General features: G+C 18.4%; 7 protein-coding genes and 1 non-coding gene across 8 annotated transcripts; 6 read left to right on the forward strand and 2 right to left on the reverse strand.

The window, feature by feature from the left end:
* Positions 1–1,509: 1,509 nt before the first annotated feature.
* Positions 1,510–2,553, forward strand: PF3D7_0510700 (conserved Plasmodium protein, unknown function; the record flags this gene model as incomplete). The annotated part of the gene is made up of 1 exon (XM_001351628.1): positions 1,510–2,553. The coding sequence occupies one exon, from the start codon at positions 1,510–1,512 to the stop codon at positions 2,551–2,553; it is 1,044 nt and encodes a 347-aa protein (XP_001351664.1).
* A 672-nt stretch (positions 2,554–3,225) lies between these two features.
* On the forward strand, positions 3,226–6,608 carry PF3D7_0510800 (WD repeat-containing protein, putative; the record flags this gene model as incomplete). The annotated part of the gene is made up of 12 exons (XM_024473431.1): positions 3,226–3,526; positions 3,743–3,858; positions 4,023–4,174; positions 4,319–4,404; positions 4,528–4,601; positions 4,747–5,386; positions 5,536–5,696; positions 5,793–5,882; positions 5,990–6,077; positions 6,218–6,299; positions 6,376–6,433; positions 6,528–6,608. The coding sequence occupies 12 exons, from the start codon at positions 3,226–3,228 to the stop codon at positions 6,606–6,608; spliced, it is 1,929 nt and encodes a 642-aa protein (XP_024328945.1).
* Positions 6,609–7,990: 1,382 nt separating this feature from the next.
* Positions 7,991–8,148, forward strand: PF3D7_0510900. Its single transcript, XR_002966611.1, has one exon. It is a non-coding gene; the product is annotated as a small nucleolar RNA snoR04 (small nucleolar RNA).
* A 1,645-nt stretch (positions 8,149–9,793) lies between these two features.
* On the reverse strand, positions 9,794–10,309 carry PF3D7_0511000 (translationally-controlled tumor protein homolog; the record flags this gene model as incomplete). Its single annotated transcript, XM_001351631.1, has 1 exon — positions 9,794–10,309. The coding sequence occupies one exon, from the start codon at positions 10,307–10,309 to the stop codon at positions 9,794–9,796; it is 516 nt and encodes a 171-aa protein (XP_001351667.1).
* A 1,175-nt stretch (positions 10,310–11,484) lies between these two features.
* On the forward strand, positions 11,485–12,051 carry PF3D7_0511100 (conserved Plasmodium protein, unknown function; the record flags this gene model as incomplete). The annotated part of the gene is made up of 2 exons (XM_001351632.1): positions 11,485–11,566; positions 11,774–12,051. 2 exons carry the CDS (start codon positions 11,485–11,487, stop codon positions 12,049–12,051), a joined length of 360 nt encoding a protein of 119 aa, XP_001351668.1.
* A 1,212-nt stretch (positions 12,052–13,263) lies between these two features.
* On the forward strand, positions 13,264–16,267 carry PF3D7_0511200 (stearoyl-CoA desaturase; the record flags this gene model as incomplete). The annotated part of the gene is made up of 2 exons (XM_001351633.1): positions 13,264–14,355; positions 14,510–16,267. The coding sequence occupies 2 exons, from the start codon at positions 13,264–13,266 to the stop codon at positions 16,265–16,267; spliced, it is 2,850 nt and encodes a 949-aa protein (XP_001351669.1).
* A 428-nt stretch (positions 16,268–16,695) lies between these two features.
* On the reverse strand, positions 16,696–21,091 carry PF3D7_0511300 (MORN repeat protein, putative; the record flags this gene model as incomplete). The annotated part of the gene is made up of 2 exons (XM_024473432.1): positions 16,696–20,899; positions 21,042–21,091. The coding sequence occupies 2 exons, from the start codon at positions 21,089–21,091 to the stop codon at positions 16,696–16,698; spliced, it is 4,254 nt and encodes a 1,417-aa protein (XP_024328901.1).
* A 2,540-nt stretch (positions 21,092–23,631) lies between these two features.
* Positions 23,632–24,777, forward strand: PF3D7_0511400 (conserved Plasmodium protein, unknown function; the record flags this gene model as incomplete). The annotated part of the gene is made up of 1 exon (XM_001351635.1): positions 23,632–24,777. One exon carries the CDS (start codon positions 23,632–23,634, stop codon positions 24,775–24,777), a length of 1,146 nt encoding a protein of 381 aa, XP_001351671.1.
* Positions 24,778–24,945: the final 168 nt, after the last annotated feature.

The following is a 24,945-nucleotide window of genomic DNA, read 5'->3' on the forward strand; positions in this document are numbered from 1 at the left end:
TAATACAATAATTTATTTTTAAATAGTATGATTTATATAAAATGAAAAGGAAAATATTAATATATTCACTCATCTAAAAACTTTTCAATAAAAAATTTATATTTTATTAAAACATTAAATGAAAAATTCCAATTATTTACAAATGAATTATATTTATTCAAATGTTAAAAAGACATTAATATAAAAACAAAAAAAATTAACAATATAATAATATTACAATACAAATTGATATAACAAATATACAGAACATATAAATGGAATATAAGGAACAATGCATAGTCCTTTATAATGAACAATATATATATATATATATGTTTGCATTTAAGAAGAAACAATTTTAACCTCAAAAAATGCTTTAGTATTAATATTTTGCAACTTCTATATATATTCTCCTCCTTATCCCGTTTGTTATTATTATTTAATGTTATTTTAGTAAGTAAATCTTTATATGTATATATATAAAATTATTTTCTATATATTATTTTACAATTATACTATATGAACCTTAATTAATTTAACTGTTGTCCTACATTTATAAATTTAATATTATTAAAATTTATATTTTTATCTTTTACAAAATGTAATTAAATTCAATTCATTTATTTTTAGTCTATATTTTAAAAGAAAAACAAAAAACAAGTATCCTTATTAAATATTTTTTAAGAATTATTTTTATTTATGTGCAATTAATTGTTATATAGACTTTAAATATATTATAGGAATATTATTTTATAAATGAAATACCATAATTTACTTACATGAATAATGGAATAATGAAAGTGATAATTTCCATATTCCTAACAATTAGTTGAAATTTTGAAAAACCATTGTAATACTATGATCTTTTATTATATTGGGGAAATCATTTTGACATATTTATCATAATATTCACCCCTCAATAAATATAGAAGGTATCAAAAATGGAAAATGTATTATTTATATATAATATGAAATATAACACACATATATAAAAACATTATTTCCTTTAAATTAAATATAAATAATCATAGTTCTACACACCTATATTGCAAAAAAAAAAAAAAAAATTAATATATAACATATATTTCCAACAGAAAAATAAAATGCTGTTAAATATTTTTCAATATATTAATGTACGAATACGCAAATAAGAGTTCATTTTATTATATATTTAAAAAAGAAAGTTAAATTGCCAAATATATTTTATTATATTTAAATAAGCATTTGTATTTCTTTATTTTTGTATGTCTTGTTCTACATAAAAAAAGTTGTATATTTAAAAAAAAATTATGTTGTTTCATGTTTTTGTGTGAAATTGTTATCTTTAATCATATTTTTTATTGGATTAATTATATGTATCATAAATATATGAAAATGATAAAATTTAATATATAAAAATGTTATTTACCCTCTTTTTTTGTTTGTTTTTTTTGTTTATAATTTTCACATAATTTTAATTTAATATATAATATACATATAAAATATGTGCATACATCCTTATTAATTAAAATATAAAAAATATATTTTATTATGTTATCATTAAAAAATGTAAAATCAAATGATGAAGTAAATGATATAAGAAATGCTAATGATACATTTAACAAATACAGCAGGAGCATAATTCCAATGGAACATAACATTATTGTATTACCTTGCGAATGTAAAACATCCATAATTAAAAATACCTTTTTAGACATATTAAGTCCCATGAAAATTCCATTTTGTAAAATAAATAATACAAATGTACAAAACACCACCAACGTTTTTTCTCTAAGAAAAAAGAAAAAAACATTAAGATGCGAAAATATATTAAATCAAAATAAGGGGAATACTAAGAATGATAAGGAACAAAATGATAATCTAATTACATGCCATAATAATTTCAAATCATTTAATTCCAACTATTTAGATACTTACAGTATTATTGGAGGAACATACAAAAATACATATTTTAAAAATAAAATGGATAACAAATATTTTACTATTGAAATTGAACGAAAATATGATATAATAAATGAAGATAAAAATCCATTTGATTATTACACGTATGTTGCAATGAAAAATCAACATAGAAACTATTTAGCATTAAAAAATATTCCATATATAGAAAAACAAATTATGAATTGTCGTGATCTTAATTCCGTTTATATTAATAAAAACATTGTAATTCCAGAAATACAATACAAACATAATAAGAAAACAAAAATTACCAAACGTGACTTAATTGAATATAATTGTATAAAGGATAATGCAAACGATTTTTTTAATTTGAACACCGAAATTAGTAATACCTTAGTTAAAGACAATATGATTTCACGCATAATAAATGAAAATGAACTAAAAAAAAATCAATCATTATCTTTGATTGATGATCGTAAAAAGTCAATAGCAAGAAATATTAGTGAAAAAAACAATCAGATAATTTATAACTCAAAACAACATTTTAATATTTTCGATGATATAAGGCCATCGATTAAAAAAAACATAAAAAAAAAGAAAAAAAATTTGGGCGTATGCTATTTAAATTTAAATAACTTATCATGTCAATTTTTAATGACATGTGATAAGACATAAAACCTTTTTAACAATTTTTGCTATTTTCCTCTTTTATATAAAAAAAAAATTTATTTTAAAAATGTTAACAGTTTTGTTTTATTTTAACTTGTCCTTTCTTTAAGTATTTTATATATTTTGTTATAGAATATGATTTGTATAATTATGTTTTCATATATTTCGTATATGGATTTTGCACACAATTATAATTTAAATATAATTAAATTATTTTTTTTTTTTTATATCTTTTATTTTATAAATTATTTATTCTTCTAAATGATGTTTTTATTTCATATATTTTTCTTTTACCTAATGAAAATATATATGAATAAATTATTTATAAAAAAATATAAAACAGACACAAATATTAATCAAATTAATAAATAAATGCCCACATATTCTTAAAAATATTAATATATAGTTATTTAAGAAATACATTTATTATATATATATACATATAATAAATTTAATGTAGTATTGTAGACCACTTACAAAATACACAATTAAAAAACAAAAATATATAAAAATAAAGAAATAAAAAAAAAGGGAAAAAAATATTTTTTGTGAAAATAAATTAACCTATAAATAAAAACATTATTAAAAAAAACAAATAAAAATACCATATTTTGATTAATTAATGATATTTATGCTTAACTAATTAATGTAAAATTTGCGAATGTAATTACATTAGAAATGGTCAATGTTAATGAGAAAAACATTTCAGAAAAGAAGAAACCAATAATAAAAAAAATAGAAAATGAAGAATATATTACAACATCATTAGTAGAAGATACAACAAATAGCAAAGAAGACATCAATAATGATAAGAATGAAAATGAAAAAAGTGAACAAATTAAAAAAAATTATGAGAATAACCCAAGTTTAGAATCAAGTTTGGGATCGGATAGTGAAAATTCAGAAAATTTTGAAAATTTATTAAAAAATGTTAAAGTAATTAATATTTCAAGCTTTAATAAGAATGAATTAAATTCAGGCAAGAGAAAAATGATCACAATAAAAATATTCAATTTATTAAATATTATATAATATAATTATATTATACATATGTACATTTTATCTAAAAAAAAGTTATATATATATATATATATATATATATATTTTTGCATATACGAAATAATGTATATAATATATATTTTATTTCGTTATTATTATCCTTTATGACTTATTACATTTTCATACTTATACAAAGCAGACAAAAGTTCAAAATCCTTTTCTACTAGTGGAAAACATTTGCCTATGGCTTTATCTTTCATATACAATTTTATGGTTGAACATGAATTTATTGAAACGCTTGAAGTATTCGAGGTTCTATATTAGACATATACAAAATTATTAGTTCTTAACTTTTTTTCATATTTATGTTTTATTTACAATATATTCTCTATTATTATTCTTTTATTATTTTTGTTGAAAACAAAATTGTAAATGAAAAAATATGCATATTATATATTTGTATTTTTGTATATTAGAAGGAATATGTAAAGAAATTTCAAGACGATATTAATAATCTAAGAAAAATAGAATATGAAAATTTATTTACACAAAATGAACTATTAAGAAATGATTTCTTAAATCACGAAAAACTCACAAAAGAAGTTCAAAGTTCTTTAGAAGATGCAAAGTATAAGTCTAATGATCAGGAAAAAATAAGAAAAGTTTAATGTTACATTGTCTAATCCAATTAAACATTTTTTATTTTTTTATTATTCATATATATATATATATATATATATATTTTTTTTTTTTTTTTTCCCCTTTATATTAGTAAAAAAATTCAGAAAATTATAAAAGAAAGAGATTATTATATTATGCATCATAAACGGGTCCTCCAAGAGAAGGAAACATTAAATAGTATAGTTTATCTAAGAATTTGTATATTTCTATATTAATTGTTCAATTATTTGAAAATACATTTTTAATTTTTGTAAAAATATATTAGACATTGAAATTAATTAATCCTTCCTTTTTTAATAGAAGAAATACATAAACAGAAACATGAAATTGAAAAAATTCAAAATTCTGTTGATGAAATAAAAATGAAATATGAAGTATGTATAAATAATAGCTTTAAAGTGTGAATATTTAAAGGGAAAATTAATATTATCAAAAAAATAATGGCATATAAAATATATATTCTTTTTGTTTTTAAAAAATAAATTATTTATTGTTATTTTTTTTTTTTTTTTTTTTAAGTCTGCTATTAAAGAAAAAATGTTGGTTCTCCTGGAAAAAGAAAAAAAGGATGCTAAAATAGAAGGATTAAATAAGTATATAGAGAGATTGAAAGATATCTTAGGAAGTAGTAAATTAGATGATTCAACACTTGATATTTCTTCAATAAATGCAAAGGAAAGTGAATCATCGCATAATATTTTAAAAAATGATAAAAATAATTTAGGAAAAGATAATATAAAAAGAGAAGATACACCTTGGCCTAACAATGAAAATGCCGATTGTGCATTTACTGAAGAAAATAATGAAAGAGATAATATTTATAATTTATCTATTACATCCTTAAATATTGAAAAATCTTTTAATGCTCATAATAATGCAGTATTAGGTCTTGCATACAATGATGAAGTTCATTTATTAGCAACCGGAGGAGATGATGGTTTGTGGAAAACATGGAGTAGCATGAATTATGAATTAGTAATGGCTTCTCAGGGACATAAAAAATGGATTGGAGATATATGTTTTAATAACAAGGGGAATATTTTATGTACATGTAGTGGAGATTCTAAAATAAAAATGTGGGATTTAGTAAAAGAAAAATGTGTTCATACTTTTAAAAATTCAACAGGGCCTATATGGAGCTTATCGTTTCATCATCAAGGTAATTTAAATTATTACAAAAATATGAAATTATATATATATATATATATATATATTTTATGTAAATATAATAAAGCTTAATATTTAATAAAATATATATTATATATATAGTGATATAAAATCAATATCTTTTTTGAATTTATTTTTTAGGTGATTTTTTTGCTTCTGCTTCAATGGATCAAACAATAAGAATATTCGATATAAATAGTTTAAGACAAAGACAAATTTTAAGAGGTCACGTTGATAGTGTTAATTCTGTAAATTTTCATCCATATTTTAGAACACTTGTTAGTGCATCTGTGGATAAAACTGTAATACGAAAAAAAAAAAAAAAAAAAAAAAAACAATAATAAAATAATAATAGATTAATATTATTTATACAGAATAATTATACTTCTTTGTTATAGATATCAATCTGGGATATGAGAAGTGGATTATGTGAAAATACTTTTTATGGGCATCATTTCCCATGTAACTATTCTAATTTCAACAAAGACGTAATATACATTAAAAATTGAAAAAATATTATAAATAATAAAATATATATATATATATTATGTCTATAACAATTAAAACCATTAATGTTTCAAACTTTTATATATAGGCAAATTGGATAATTTCTTGTGATTCTGGTGGTGTTGTTAAAATATGGGACATACGAACAAATAAATGTTTTATTAATATAGATGCAGGTTCAACTATTATTCAAAATTTTATATTCATAATTATTTTATTTATTTTTTTTTAATTCTTTACATTAATAATATCATTTCTTCTAATTTTATTTTACATTTTTTTTCTTTAATTATATATACATATATATATGAATTAGGACCAGCATGTGCAAATAAATGTCCCATGGATAAAAATAATAAATATTTATTTATAGCTTCAGAAGATCATACAATTAAAATGTACAAAAAACAAAATTAGCTAATATATACATATTGTTTTTAAAAATAATTTTTTTCATTTTTTATATTTTGTTAGATTTAATGTTGTGGAAAAAAAGTTTATTAGAGTATTAAAGCATGAATTCCCAATAAAAGTAAAAAAAAAAATATAAAGACATACACTTATATTTGTGCTTGATAAAATTATATACAATGGATATATTTATTTTCAATAAATAATATTTACAGAATGTTATACTTGCAAATAATAAAATAATTTGTTCATTATCCAGTGGAAATATATATATTTGGGGGGAAAAAACAAACTAAACCTTTTAGACGTTTATCTTTATAGAAAAAAGTATTACAGAGCTATAAAATGGAATAATATATTTTTAATTTCTCATACAAATATAATTTGACAACATTGTGTTAATATATCATTTTATATATTTGAAGGTTCATATAAAATGTATATTACTTATATGGAACAAGTTGTTTTATTTTAAAAACGTTTTAAAATATGTACAATTCATAATATTTTGTACATTTTTTAATGCGTACAAATATAATTTTTTTTTTTTTTTTTGAGACAAAATAACATATTAAATGAATGTATTATATATATATATATATATACATATAAATTAAATATTGTAATTAAAGCGTTATCCTAAAATACAGTAGGTACGTTTTTTGCATTCTTAAATATAGAGGGTAGCAACACACTTTTTTTTTTATATATATACTTGAAATAATAAATTAAAATTAAAAATACATTGATAAATGAAATAAATACATAGGAATGAATAAAAAGATTAAAGAGATAATAACACTTAAAATTATTTTCACATAATTAAAAGTTGTAATGTATATAATTGATAAAATGAAACAATAATTCATATTACAATATAAAAATTGAATTCATCTTTCTATATTTAAAAAAAAAGAAGAAAAAAAAAAAAATTCATATGATACAATAATTTTGAAATATTCATAAAATGAAAAAAAATTAATAATGTTTTGGAAAATAAATAAATAATAAGTCATACAGATTTATAACCTTACAAATGTAATATATAATATATTATTTCAATATATATGTCAACATAAATATATTAAACAGCTTTGAAATGTAAAATATATATATACACATACATATATATATATATATATATATATATATTGTAATGTTTTATTATTTAACTTTTATATGACACCCCTTTAATTGAATATAGAAAGATACTTCCTCATATTTTAATTTTTTTTTGAATTCTTTATTATTCTTATATTTTAAAAAATGCTTAAACTTTATTTTTTCCCTTTATTTAAGAAATTTAATTTTAATATAGTTTATTTAATGTAGTTCTCTTTTTTTTATCTTTTTTTTAAACAAATTAAATATATTATATGTATATTATAATATTATATAAAATATTTAAAAGCATTTTAAAAATATATATTTTAAATATATTTATATATATTATATATATATATATATATATAAAATATATACTTGCATGCATTTTATTGTATAAAATGTTTTTTTATATATATTTTTAGCTAGTTTTAACACTTTATTATACTAAAAAAAAAGAAAATAAAAATGACACTTTTTGGTCCCATGTTCGCATACCTTTTTTTTATATTATTGTTTTGTAAAAAATAATATAATTTTTTTTTTTTTTTTTTTTTCTTTTTTTTTTCATCGTCTTCTTTACCGAAGACTGCAGCATAAATATATAGCTATTAAGGCGATGAAGAAAAAACTGCGTTAAATTTAAAAATCTGATAAATAAAATATTAATAAAATTTATTTTGTTAATTTTTTTATTTTGAGATGATAAAACGTAAGATAGCAGAGCCTTTTTTTTATTTTCAAAAAAATATCATAATTTATATTTATTTTTTTATGTGAAAAATTAAAAAAAATATTTATAACTGTGTTAAATTTGTAATAAAATTATATGAGAAATAAGAAAAAATAAAAAGTTCTCCAACATCAGTTTATTTTAAATATATAGTTTATTAATTTAAATATTATATGAAAAAGTAAAAATCTTAAAAATTATATTTTATAGTAATTATGATAAAACCCCTTTCTTTCTCTTACAATTTTTTTTGTTTGATCATATTCAGTGATCCTCAAATGATATATTATATATAATCTGATTAAATATATTTATATGTAATAATTACAAAATGATAAGTTCCATCACAAAAAAAAAAAAAAAAAATTATAATATATATATATATGTATGTATATATATATAGATGTTTGTATATTATATATATTTTTATAGTTAGAGATAAATATTTATTTTTTAAAACTAAGAAATATTTTATGCCCATTTTACAAATGCGTATTTCCTTTTTGTATGTTATTTTAAAATCTATAATCTGCGTTATTATATATCGTGAATGAAATAATTTTTTTTTCTTTTATATATGTATATATATATATATATATATATATATATATATATATTTTGATGAACCCATTTGATGTTTATTAAATGAAAGGGAATATTTTGTAAATGCTAAAACATTATATAAAATATGTACATATAAAAAATTCTATTATTTATTATTATATATACATAAAATTTTAAAAAAAAGATATAATACTGTCCTTTTGAATGAATGTAAAAATTATGAAACAGTTCTAATAATATATAGTAATATATTTCATATATATTGAGGTAATATTATTATTTCTATTTTAATAATATTTTTGTATGAATTCTTAGAAAGAGAAATGTAAAAGGTTGAATATAACCATGATATTATTAAAAAAAATATATATCTCAATTTTGTTGATCCTTCTTTTCATTAAAATTGAAGATATTTGCAAGCGATCTTTCATTCTTAATAAATAAATAAATATATATATATATATATATATATATTATATATGTATTTATCAGAAAGGCAAAACAATCAAAAGTATATGTATGATATCTTTTATAATAATAGTATAAGCCATACCTGCATTTTCATGCAACGTTAATACTAATTAGTTACATTATATGTATATAAATATATAAGTTTCACTTGTAATTAATTTATATTAATTTATATATTTTTTTTTTTTTGTGAAAATGTTAAAAGACCTCAAACATTTATATACATAATTTTATATTTCTCTTTAGTACATATTATATTCTTTTATATTTTATAACAATTTAATAAAAGAATAAATGAGAAAAAAAAAAAAAAAAAAAATTTGGAAATCTTTAAAATTCAACTTCTTTTTATAAAACAATAAAATTATGTGTTATTTTCATAAAACTATGATGTTATTTAATTATACTTTTACGAAATAAATATATTTTTTCCATACATGATATTCAGTGAAATAAAAAAAAAAAATAAAAAAAATAAAGTTCTTTATCATAAATTTATAAAATATATATTTATTTTATATATGTACATAATATATTCTTATAATATGTAAATTATTTTTCTATTTGTATTTCCACTTCTTTTTCTTTTTTGTGTGTGTTATAAACAATTTAATATTTTTCTTCAAAAAGTCCATCAGATATATAAACAAAACGTGGTGTTATTTCTTCTCCTTTATAATAAGAATAAATAATACCTGCTTCCATATCAAGTGATTCTCCCATATAAAATTCAAAATCGTCAAAGTTTGTTAAAATGTGTTTAATAAATGGTTGGGCTTTAGTTTTAAAAATTTCAACACGATCTGGTTTTTTCTCTTCTAAATATTTGGCAACCTTTTGCATATAATTTTTAATATAAGCACTATATTCTTTTTTACTAAAAGCAGTGGAGGTCAATTGAAAGGAATCAACAATATCAATAACATGTTCAACATCTGCTCCCATACCTTCTACAGCATCTTCGCTATTATCAGCAATACCATAATCTTCATTTCCCTTTATTCTTTTATTTGATTTTACTTCAAAAGCTATTTCTCTAAATTCTGGTACTTCAAATGGATCTTGTTGAACATAAGAATCGGAACATACTTCATCATTTGTAAAAACGTCTTTAAATACTTTCATTTTTAACAAAAATTAGGAGAATAATGTATTTGTTTATAATAATTATATTATTAAAATTTTTATAAAAATATAAAAATTTTACTTAAAAACAAGACAATAATTATTAAATTTTTAAAAACAAAAATTCAAAAATATATATATATATATATATATTTTAAAAGGATAAATAAATATATATGATATATATATATTTTATGCTAACAATATATTATATACTAAAATATATGGCAATAATATTTTTTATTGTTATAAAAAAAAAATTAAACAATTAAAATTAGAAATTTTAAAAGAAAAAAGAAAAAATTGAAGAAATGGAAATAATAACAAAGATAAGAAAATGAAAAAAAAAAAAAAAAAAAAAAATTAAATTATTTATATTATATACATATATATATATATATATATATATATATTATCACCTAATTTTTTTTTTTTTTTTTTTTTTTAATTTTAATGCTGATTTTAACAACTATATATATAATATATATATATATAGTATATATGTATACATATAAATAATATATATATCATATATATATATATATATATATATATATATATATATAATTTGTCATTAATATTTATTTTGTATTTATGTATTTCCTTATTTTTTTTTTTATTTTAAAAATTATAGTCCATAAGGGATATAATAATAAATACTGTTGTGTGATAAAATAGTTCGTTTACATAAAAATACAATTTTCAATAAAATAAAATATTAAATAATAATAACATAAAAATTAATAATTAGGGGTATTTTTTCCTTTTTTTTTTTTTTTCCCCCTTTTTTTTTGTTTTTAAAAAAGGCTGTATATGAACACAATAAATATATACAATAACATATAAGTAAATATATATATATATATATATATATATATATGTTATAATAAATTTAATCATGAAATAGCATAAGTGTTATTATTATATATAAAACAAAATTACACATTGTTTATATAGTATTATATTTGTATTTAATTAGTAGATAAAGAAAAAATATATAACGGGAAAAAAAAAAAAAACATTGCAATAAATATTGTATATATTATTCTATTAAAAGAATAGTTATTTTAAAATATAACTTATTTTTAAAGTACATTATTATATATATATATATATATAATTTAATATAATTTTTTTTTTTTTTTTTTTTTTTTTTTCTGTTAGTATTTACCAAAATGAACAGAATTATTTATATGATTATTATAATATTGGCTTTATTAAATTGTAAAAGTTATGGTAAATCAAAATTGAAAAAAGGTAACAATGAAAATTGAATTATTATATATTATTATTTATTATCCATCTGTACAGTATTATATACAATAATGTTGTAATTTTATGGTAATTGTTAAAGCGGGAAAATACATACATGTATAGGTTATATATATGTAATACTAATATGTATGTAATTTTTTTTTTTTTTTTCCCCCAATCCCAACATTTGTTCATATGACTTAATAATAGGTAATAAAAAAGGAAATAAGAATGTATCCTTAGGTGGAGAATTTTTAGGTGATATTACACCTATGCCTAATTCTGTTTATAATATGCATATTGATTTAAATAAAAATTACGAGTTGAATAATTTTGTTCGTAATGAAAATGAGCATATAAATAAAATATTATTTTTAATGTATAAAGAACATAATAATACTATGAAGGAACTTGAAGAAATTATGAATTCAAGACAAAACATAATCCAATACTTAATTAAAGAAATGGAAAAATTAAAAGATAATTAAAGTATCCTTTAAATTGAAGCAAAAGGATTATATTATATACATATATATATATATATATATATATATATATATAATAATTAAATATTTTTAAGTTTTAATACAATTGTTTTTACTTTTTCTTTTTTGGTAATATTTCAAAGCAATTTTTTGTTCAGAATTTTAATTTTAATAAAAATTAAATTTTCCATTGAATTAATTTGTCTCAATTCGCATTCGATGTTTTTTTCTTCTTTTTTAAATATATATATGAATTGTATTCCTTTTAATTAATTTATCAGCACGAGAATATATAATATATATTTTTTTACAGATAAATAAAAAAACACTCAATATCCTACACATTATTTTATTTATTTATTCATTTTTTTTTTTTTTTTTTGTGAGCATATCTTATTTATTATGATATAAATGAAAAAAAAAAAAAAAAAAAAAAAAAGGTATTATACAAATAAAATAATAAGATATATAATATACATAAAAATGTGTTGAAATTTTTGGTGTTATACTATTAAATACAAATATATTTTTTTTTGATTTCTATTTTGATTTTAAAGCAATTTTCCTTTTTCATTGAAAAAGATATATAATATATATAATGAATCAATATAATTTACTTACTTTTTATAACTTTCCTTTTTTTTTTTTTTTTTTTTTTTTATATTTATAAGGCAAAGAATAAAAAAATAAAAGTAATTACACCCTATGCGAGAACAACCAGTCCATGCAACATTATTGTTATATATACAATATTTAATTTAATTTTAGCCACTTAATTTTTTTTTTTTTTTTAAATTAAAATATATTGAAAATATAATTTATTAAAAATAAAATAAATATTAATATTGCATAAAATAAATATAATAATTATTATAAAACAAAATTGTTTTGTTTTGTGTTTTAACTGTTATATCGTTTTATTTTGTTTGGTATTTGATAAGAGATAATTAATTATTATTAACATTTCTTTATTTTAAAAACAAAAAATTATAAAAAAAAAAAAAAAAAGGAAAACAAAAAAACATATATACTTAGTATTTCTGTAAAAAAAGATTAATTATATACTTTTATTGTTAATTTGTTTTAAAGTTATTAATATATATATATAATATATTATATTATACATACACACCCATATAATATGTTTTTTTAAGGAACTTTTAAATATATTAAGATATAAAACATTATATTAATTATAAAATACATAAGAATAATATGATAGAAATGATCTTAAGTTATGTATATAAATCGTTAGCAGGTGTATTGCACACGTTAAACAAAAGTTATTTAGACATTAAAGACATAGGTGTAACCTATTTAACCTATTTTATTTTTTTAATTTCATGTTATTTATTAAAGAATTATTTTTCATTTAAGTTTCTTAATTTTATAAGAATTGTAAAAAGTTCCATAGTTCTAATAATATGTTTAATAAGTTTAAAATATTTAGATTTGAACCTGACCTTAAGTATTAACTTTTTTTATTTATACAACATTTTACAGTTAAGTAACTTTTTAGAAGTAAGTACATCACAAAATAAAAAAAGCAATAACAAATCAAAAAATGTAGAGGCAAAAGTAATTAATAAATATGAATTAAGAAATGAAAATGAAGAAAAAAATTATGAGTTAATTGGAGATACATCAAAACATTTAGAAAAAATTGCAAAAAAAATATTAAATAATAAAAAAAAATTAGAAGAAAATGAATGCATATTAAAAGAAAAAGAAATTATTGATGAAATAGAAAGAAAAGAAAAAGAAGAAGAAGAAATTATGAAAATGAAAAATAATCTTAATGCTAAAAAAAATAAAGATAAAAGAAAGGACAAAATAAATTTATATGGTATTTATGTTTTCTTTTTACAAACCTTTTATATATATTTTTTTTATTTCTTTTGGAATTATATTCAGAACTTGATTATTATAAAAATATTCTTAACTTTACAATTAGTTAAATGTCTCATTTCTTTTGTTAGTAATTTCTGGATAAATAATATGAATATAAATTTATTCAAAAGAATGATACATATATTAGACATCGTATATATGTTTTCTATAAGTTTATTTTTTACAAATATTCTGTACAATATATCACAAAATACACATTTCTTACGTAACTTTGCAGTATACTCTATTGTATTTCATGTATATTATGCATATGTCCTATTTGTTAAGTATATATACACATATCATAAGCAGTTTAGATCATCTTTATTTTCTTTTATTTTGTTCTTCCACGTATTTGGAATAATTGGAATGATAAAATTATATTATCACGAGTATGGAAAGTCATTATTAATTCAGGTAACCTCATATAAAATATATGAACAATAAAAAAAAAAAATCTATATATATATATATATATATATATATATGTATATATGATTATGTACATATACACCTATATACAATTTATATACATGTATTTCTTTATATATATATATATTTTTTTTTTTAGTGCGTAATATTTTACCTCATAAACGGTTTCGGAATAACATTTGGAGCTCATCGGTTATGGTCACATAGGGCATTTAAAGCTGGTCACATTGTTCAGGTTTTATTTTTAATTTTGAATAGTTTTGCTAATCAAGGGAGTGTAATAGTTTGGGCCATAAATCATCGTTTACATCATAAATACAGTGATACAAAATATGATCCTCATAATATAAGATATGGCTTCTTTTATAGTCACGTTGGATGGCTTTTATATCAGAAAACGAAATATGTAAAAGAAAAAGAGAAAGAAATTTATGTAGATGATTTATTACAAAATCCTTATCTTCTCTTACAACACAAATTAGATCCATATTTTAATTTTTTCTTTTGTTTTATTATACCTGGTATATATTCATATTTTATGTATAATAATTTTTGGGATGGATTTTTTATATTAGGAGCTCTTCGTTGGATTATTACTTTACATGCTACATGGTCTATTAATAGTGCATCACATTCTTTTGGACATAGACCCTATAATATTGATATAAAACCAACCAATAATATTTTTACATCTATAGTAGCCCTTGGAGAAGGATGTCATAATTATCATCATGTGTTTCCTTACTGTTATGCCATGAATGAAAATTTTTATATTCTTAGTATAAACCCTACGAAATATCTGATAAATTTTTTCTATTATTTAGGTTTAGTATGGGATTTAAAATGTGCAAAGAATATTTGTAAAGAAGTACGATTAAGAGAAACATTAAAATTAGAAAAGAGAAATAAAGCATTAAGTGAAAACATTAAAAATGAAATAATGAAAAAAGAAGATACAAGTTATGTTATAGAATTAATGAATTCTTTCAAAGCATTGTGTAATGATTATTTAAATATTTCAACCTTTATGTACATTTTATACTTCTTAAGAGATATTGTAATTATGATTACTATATTTTTAATTCACATATGTTACTGTTATAATAAATATGGAAATGGTACGATGTTTTCTACAATATCACAAAAATTTAATATAGAAAATAATAAATATATATCAATATCACTTTCCTTTTTCTTTCATATTATTTTATATACACTACCCATGGGAACTATGTTTGCAAGTTTATATGCATTAGTTTATGAATGTAAAAGAGAGCTACTTTTTAAAAAACCACTATTTAATCATTTCTTTGGTAGTATTATTTCATCATTTATTTTGTTACCATATACTTCAGAGAAAAATAGAAAATCAGTATTAACAGCGTTGAATGAAGATTTCGTTAAAATTTTAAAGGGGCCAATATATTTTGACATATATTCTTTAATATTTACCTTTTTTTCAGTATTCTATATAATGACATATTATATATTTGGGTACTTTTATTTCTGTACATTTTTTTTAGGACCATATATTGTTTTTAATGCATGGTTATTAATTTATATATATTTATTAAAAAATCCTCCATTTTTACAAATGGATATTAATACTAAAGAAGTGGATATTGGTGTTTTAAATTATGTTGCTTTCCAATCATTACTTCAATGGAAAAAAAATAATTCAATATATCAAAGTAAAAAGAGGTTATATAAAATGGTTTTTTCATTTATAAATTTCATACATCATCACTTATGTTATACTCATGTTGTTGAATTCATTAATGCTAGCATACCAAGTTACAGAACTAAAGAAATATATAAACATTTTGATAAAACCTTAGATCAGTATAATTTCCTACGCAATGACAAATTTATGGACGTACTAAAGGAATTCTTATGAAGGAAAAAGTTATTACACATATATATAAATATATATAAATATATATATATATATATATTTATGTATTTATAAGAATTCAAAAAAAAAAAAAAAGAATAAGAGATGACAATAATATATATTATAGTGTGTTTATATTATATGCTACAAACATTTCATTATTTTACTTTTTCCTACATATATGTATATACATTATTTTTTGACTTTCTTTCTTTTTTTCTATTTTTTGATAAGTATATAATTTTTTAAATAAATTATAATACATATTGGAAAAAGAAATTATAATTTTAAATATAAAATAGTTTCCATATTTATTAAAAAAAAAAAAAAAAAAAAAAAAAAAAATCCTTTTCTCTTTTTAAAACATTATCAAATTATTTTCACAAGAAATTTATTTTATCATTTTTCTTTATTATTTTTACCCACCTCTTCTATAAATAATTACATACAACCGTAGATATAAAATCTTTGAAATTAAAAAAGGATTGGTTTATTAAGAACTGATTATTATATACCTTAAGTTTAGATGTTTCTTTTTTAGGTTTATATTTATCAAGATTTTTAAGTAATATAATTTCTTTGGAAATTAATTTATCATAATTAAAATGAGCATAATATATATGATCTCCTTCATATAGAATAGCATAACCATGTTTCATTCCTCGAAACCAATATCCTTCATATCTATTTATATGATCATAAACATATATACCATATCCATGTTTCATTCCTAAACAGAATTTACCATTATAATTTTCTTTTTTTTTATTATATATACTTAATCCTTTTCTATGAGGAATAATGAATAACTTTTTTTGTTGTAGGTATTCTACAATATTTTTATTTTTGTTCAGTTTCTTTTCAGTATTGTTTATTAACCAATTTTTATCTAATATATCAAAAATATTTTTCAAAACTTTTTTCTTCTTATTATTTATAAATGTTTCAAGTTTTTCTTTTAAAAATGTCTTTTGTTCATTTTCTGTATTTTCGCTATCACCATCACTGTCTTTATAGGTTCCATTAAATTCAGTGGAAGTTTGTTTTTCTTCTAAAAATATTATGGGTAAACTATCTTTTTTTTTAAACGATGAATAATCTTCAGGCTTATCTATACTATTCAATATAGAAGCATTCCTTATTTCATAATTATCATCATTATCATCATTATCACCATTTTGATAGTCATTAATACTTTGATGACTACTAATACTTTGAGGGTTACTTGTAATTTTCTTGTTATTTCCATTTTGATCGTTAACGGCAGGATTAACATTGCTTATATCTTCATTGGGATATGGAACATTCAAATAATATTTTCTTTGTTCTTCTGTTATCATATTAGTTGTGATATGTTCTAATTTTTTATTATCATTAGTGTGATACATAAAATTAAATACGGTTTCTATTAATTGGTTAACATCATATAATTTTTTCTGTATTATATTAACTATAGTATCATCAGATATATATTTGTATTTATTATTTCTTTTAGAATTTGGGAGAATATATATTTTCCCAATATATTTATCTTTGTTTGGAAAAACGATATGAAAACTTTTTCTCATTACAGGTTCATCATTTTCCCATTTCCCTTCAATTGAAAATATATTATTAGAAGGATCATTACATTTTAATGTTAAGAAACCATTACCAGATTTTTTTCCTTCAATAAAATATCCTTCAAATATTGCTGAATCATCATATGATAAAAATCCATATCCATGTGGTAAGAAATTTTTTATTTCCCCTGTATATACAGAACCATTTTTATATAATATTTTTCCTTGACCAATTAAATTATTATTTTTAAAAATTCCTATATAAGTGTTTTTATTATATATAAGTTTTCCATTACCATTAAAATAACCATTCAAAAATTCTCCTTCATATTGATTTAACAAATTGTCAACAAATATACCATTTTCAGTAAACAAATTATTTTTAAATTTTCCAAAATATTTAAAATTTTTATGATATAAATGACCTGAACCATTTATTTGATCATTATGCCATTCTCCTTGAAATGTAATATCATATATATTACTTACAAATTTCCCTAATCCTTGTTTACAATTTTTTAAAAAAGAATATGTACCTTCATATACATATCCTTTTAAAGATATTATTAAAACTTCTTTTAAATTATTATAATTTTCTATTGTTTCATTATAATTTTCTCCTTTTTCAATTATTAATAAATCATTTATAAATGTATACTTTTCTAAATTTCTTTTATCAAATAAAATATTATTTTCTTCTGCTATTTTTAAAAATTTATTTATTTTGTAATCCTTTTCAATAAAAGAATGAAAGTTTGTAGTTTCTTCCCACATTTCAATAAATAAATTATTATAATTTTCTTCATACACATTTTTTTTTTCTTTCATCCCTTCTTCAAAATATTCTTTACTTAAAGTAAATAGTTCATTAAAATAAATATGAAAATGATTTCTTATATCGATAACAAATTTTTCTAATTCATCATTTTTTTTAAACCCTTTTACGTTTTCTGTTTTATTATAATAACTTTCTAATCTTTCTCTATCTTTTATAAAATTTAATTCTTCACTATAATTTTCTTTTAAATTTATAATGTATATATCATCTTCATCATCGATAAGTTCAACATTTTCATAATTTCCTTCATTTGATGGAAATGTCCCATTCAAATGGAAATTATCACTATAACGTTTATTATTAAAAATAATATCATTATTATTGTTATTATTATTGTTATTATTATTATTATTGTTGTTATTATTATCATTATTATTAATATTATTTCCATATGATATGTACTTATTCATATATAATCCACTATTTTCATTAATTGTACCACGTGTGGTACCAATTAGTACCTTATCTTCTTTCAATTTTCCCATTTGATATTCTCCTCTTATTTCATTTGGCAAATTATCCAAACTGTTCAATGATCTATCTTCATTGTTTTTATAGTCATTCATATTAATAGTTTTAAAATCACACTCACTTTTAGTATGTACAATAGTACTATCATCATCATCATTATTATTATCATCATCATTATTATTATCATCATTATTATTATTATCATCATTATTATTATCATCATTATTATCATCATCATTATTATCATCATCATTTTTATCATCATCATTTTTATCATCATCATTTTTATCATCATTATTTTTATTATAGGCGTTATTTATTGTTAATGAAATATTACTATTTTGATTACAAAACAATTTTTCATTTATCCTATTAAAATTCGATATAATATTATTTGTATTGGAATAATTTATATTTTGTAAATTTATTAAAGTTTCATTTGGTTTTATGTTTTCAAATAATAATGAAGAGAAATTAAAGAAAGATTTAAATACAGAATGTAATTTATTTAAATGATTATTTTCAAATTTTGTTAATTTCAATACATCGATAAGATTATCATTGTTTATAACTAAGTTATCTTTATCAACGTCATATAAAAGATCTGCATTATTTTGGACACCTTTATATACATCACTATGAATTGTAGTAGATATAAAATAATTTTTTGAACATGTATAAGTATTAAATAATTTCAGATTATCTATATGTAATAATAATACATATGTCTCATGAAATAAAATTAATGGTAATTTTGATTTTTTCCATTCTTCAAATTTATCTTCATAATTTTTTATATTAAATCCCAAATTTATAATATCAGGAATAAAAGACAAAAATAATAAAACATATTTACAACCCATTTCTTTTTTTGAACATGAAATAACAATTTTTTTTTCTAATAATAACGCTTTTAAAAATATTAAGATATTCTCTAATTTCATATTTTTTAATTGTTCCATATTATTGGATAAATTCAAATAATAATCATCAAATGTAATTTTTTCAAATATATTATTATCTTCACTGAAAGAATCAACAAAATTTTTTAATTTTTTAAATTCTTTATCTATTAAAAATGATTCCATAACAGTCAGAAATTTCCATGATATGAAATTATAGTATGGAATCTGACTTATTATCATAATTTCTTTATATATATTTTCTTCTAAATAATCTAATACAATGGAATAATATCTATTACCACTAATACCATATAAAATATTATATTCATTATTACTAGTAGGTTCAATATTCAAATTATATAATACATTAGTAGATGTATTCATTTCTTTTAATAAAAATATCCTTTCTATAAGAAAATTTTCTATATCTTCTTTCCATTCTCCTTTATATCTATACCAAACATTAAATGGTGTAATAATTTTCATTTCATTTTCTATTTGTAATATAATATTTTTTTCATTTATATCTATGTGTGGATAAATATATTCAATATTTACATTTTCTTTTTTTGATAAAATAAAAATGCAACAGATATATGGACCACATATACTTGTATCAAATAATGTCTTGATCTTTTTATCTTGTAATCTTTTATATATATTTATTTCATTAACTGATTTTTTATTATCACATTCTTTATATGATTCCTTATTTAATGATTCCGTATTTTTCACAAAATAATAGGATATATCATCTGCATTAAATCTTATATTTTCAACATCTTCATCAAATTTTTCTTCAATTTCGTTGCCAATTTTGTATAATCTATTACTTATGTCTTCGTTTTTCTCATTATCTCTAGAGTTGTTAAAAGGATAAAAAAAAAAAATATATATATATATATATAAGCACATATAATACATGAATATCTAATACACAAAAAATACATATATATATATATATATATATATTTACATACTTTCGTATACATATATGTTACCTTTTATTTTTTGATGAAAACAATTGAAAACTATCTTTGATTTTCTTCATAAATTCTTTAAAACTTTAAAACAAAAAAAAAAAAAAAAAAATTTTTTAATTTAATATTCATCTCTAAAGCTATAACAATTACTGAAAATTAAACATGAAATATATTACACAAAAAAAAAAAAAAAAATAATAAATAAATAAATAAATAAATAAAATAATAAGGGGAAAAAAAAAAAAAAAAAATATATATATATATATATAGAAGAAACATGAAATATATTTATATAATATTTGAGAATCAAAAGAGCTTATAAATCCTTTAAAATTAAACAAAACAAAACACAGACTTGTTTTGTTTGCTTTTTATTATTTAAGGAAATTGAAACAACGAAATAGAGTAACAGTTTATATTTGATTACATTTTTTTAAAGATAACAATTTGTTACATTACCTTTTCCACAGAAAAAATTAAAAAAAAAAAAAAAAATATATATATATATATATATATATATATATATATAAACAATGAATATTTGTGCATTAATGAAAATGAAAAGCAATTTTTTTTTTTTTTTTTTTAATAAATTATAACTTTATTTAAATAAATAAATATTTTAATAATATAATATAATATATTATATTATATATCAAGTAGTATATACATATATATATTTTAAACGTTTAATTATAAATCTATATATTTCAAGCTGAAACATATATATATATATATATTCATTTCGTGGAATTTTTTTCTTCAGATATAAAATATAATATCTCTTTAGGTACTATAATAAGTTATCATAATGTTAAAGATGGAAACAAAATATATATAAAAAAAAAAAAAAAAAATAACATGAAAATTGAATTTTTGGAAAATATTAAAAAAAAGAAATAATAGGCTAATTTTTCAGACAATATACTAATGAGGAATATTAATCTTATAGAAATAATACTTATTTAGAGAACCATTAGAGTTGGAATCATAATTATAACATAAAGTATAAAAAGGTTATAAATAAATTTGATCATAAATAAAAAAATATATATATATATATATATATATATTTTTTTTTTGTTTATTGTTGTTTTTTATTATATATTTTTTTTTCGGTTTATTGTTTTTTATTTTTTTATTTTTTTATATTTTTATATTTTTTTTTGTTTATTGTTGTTTTTTATTATATATTTTTTTTTCGGTTTATTGTTTTTTATATTTTTATAAAACTGGAAATAGGAAAAACACATAGATATATAAATATATATTTTTAGACAGCAAATTTTTTGTAATATTTATCTAAAAATATATTGTTTTAAAATATATCATATATATCCTTTTTTTCCTTAATACCATTCAAAGAAAAAAAAAAAAAAAAAAAAAATTGATGCTTGTAATTCCCCTTTTTTATATTATTTATTCTTATGAAAATATAGAAAATGTACTATATGAAAAGGAGAGTATTTATCCTGAGCAAACCATAGTAATAAAAAGGAAAAAAGATCATTTTGGCTATTTCAGTGTATACATATGTACATATATATATATATATATATATAATTACAATTTTTGGGTGAAAAAAAAAAAAAAAATTTATGGGTGAATTAAAAAATTTCATAAGAATAAGAAAAACAGTCTCAAATAAGGAACGTCATAGACAATTATATGAAAAATAAAAAAAAAAAATTTATAAAATGTTTATATATACATATATTATATATATATATATAAATATATTATACATATAGAAAACGTAAAATGAAATATTAAAAGAGACAGAAATGTATATATATATATATATATATATATATATATATATGTGATAAAACATTTATTTGTATATATCAAAAACGAGACATGCATGCAATTCATTTTGATTCAATTGTTGTAAAAATTGTTATGAGAACAGCACACAAGCTACATCATATATATACACATTTTACATTTTTTTTTTTTTTTTTTTATACATTTAATGATATATATATGTATGTGTATATATATTTGTCTTTCTCCTTTAAAAAAATATATTTTAAATAAATGTGACTTTCAAATAATTGTCGATTGATATATTAATTATTTTTTCATAATCTCGCCCACATCAAATGTTAATGTAATATATAAGTGTTGTGTACTAAAGTATTTTCCTATGGTTCATTATAAAAGCTGTCTTTAATTATAAAATTTATTATACTTTGTTATTTTTATTGTTCACTTTTATGGTGATTATCTATATATAAAGAAGAAAAAAAAAAAAATTATATATATATATATATATGTATATATTTATTTGTATTTATGTATAATTAAATTTTTTTTTTTTTTTTTCTCATAAAACAAATTCCACAATTTTACCAAAAAAGAGGTTATAAGAAAAAATAATACATATATATTTTTGTATAATTGTTATTTTCAAATACTTTAAAAAAATAAAAATATATGAAAAAAAAAAACATGATAAAATTTTATTTTTTATTTTTTTTAACAGATAAAGGAATGAGATTTAAACAAAACCTAGCAGAAATTATTTCCCTCTTTTAACCGTTTATTTATAATTCTTTGTTATATATATGCATATGTAATTTTTCTTTTCAATATATATTAAGATATGAACATGATTAATATTGGATATTTGCTTTTAGTTTTATCTTTTTTGTTATTGGAAAAGACATTTTATGGTAGTGATACCTTTAGAGTATTTGAAGATTTTGATGTTAGAAGAAAAAACAAAATATGGTGTTGTAATTTAAATCATGAAAAAAGTTATTTTCATAACAAAACTATAAATACGTCATACAAAAATAGAGTTTTAAAAGAAAGCATTTTACTTAATTTAGATTTAGATATGAAGAAATATAAGGATAATATCATAACCAGAAAGAAAACACCTGAAAATATTTATAAAGAAATATATGAAAATAATTATGAAATGAAATATGATGAAGATATTCCTAATAATATGAGTGAAGAAAAAAGAGATGAAAAGGAAGTGATTGAACATCTAGAAATAGACGAAAAAAACGGAAAACAATACAAAAGTGATATAAATAAACCAGTTAGTTTATCACATCTTAAACAATATAAAAATATTTATGTTAATAACAATAATAAAATAAATAAAAAAAAAAGTATAGACAAACATTTACCTTCATATAATTTAGAAAGGAAAAATAATAAGTATCTTAACTTTTTACTCGTAGATAATAGGAATGAATCTTATACCTTTATGGTGCCTATGAAATTTTATATAAATCATGAAATGTATAATATATCAGATGAGGAATATAATAAATTAATGGAAGATAATAGTGTAGATGTTTATTTAAATAATATATTGGTTGAATACAAATATGAAAATTTCGAAATAAAAGAAGGAGAAGTTGATGGAGAAGTTGAAGGAGAAGGAGAAGTAGAAGGAGAAGTAGAAGGAGAAGTAAAAGGAAAAGTGGTAGAAGGAATAGAAAATAACATGAATGAGGAAGAAAAATATAATAAAGATAATAAAGATAAGGAAAATCAAATAAATTCAAACGGACAAGATGAAAACACTGAATTTCAAGAAAATGATAACAATGATAGTGTAATTATGAAATATACCATTATTATTTCAGGATTAGTTCTCTTATTTTGTATCAGTTTTATTATTTATTATTTTGATATTATACAAAAGGTAAAAATGAAGCTAAATAAAAAAAGAAAATCTAATGCAACCATGGCAATAAATAGAGACAAAATTCAAGAGGAATTTATGTGAACAGCATTATTTCTTATTTTTTTTTTGATATATTTAAAATCCTTATAAGATATATATACAAAATATAATATAATTATAAACTATAAACATATTACATAAATATTATATACACTTGAAACTAATGTTCTTTTATAAAAAATATGTCATACAATTTTATTCCTTAATATT

This window comes from Plasmodium falciparum (assembly GCF_000002765.6).
Source record: "Plasmodium falciparum 3D7 genome assembly, chromosome: 5".
Classification (NCBI taxonomy): Eukaryota; Apicomplexa; class Aconoidasida; order Haemosporida; family Plasmodiidae; genus Plasmodium; species Plasmodium falciparum.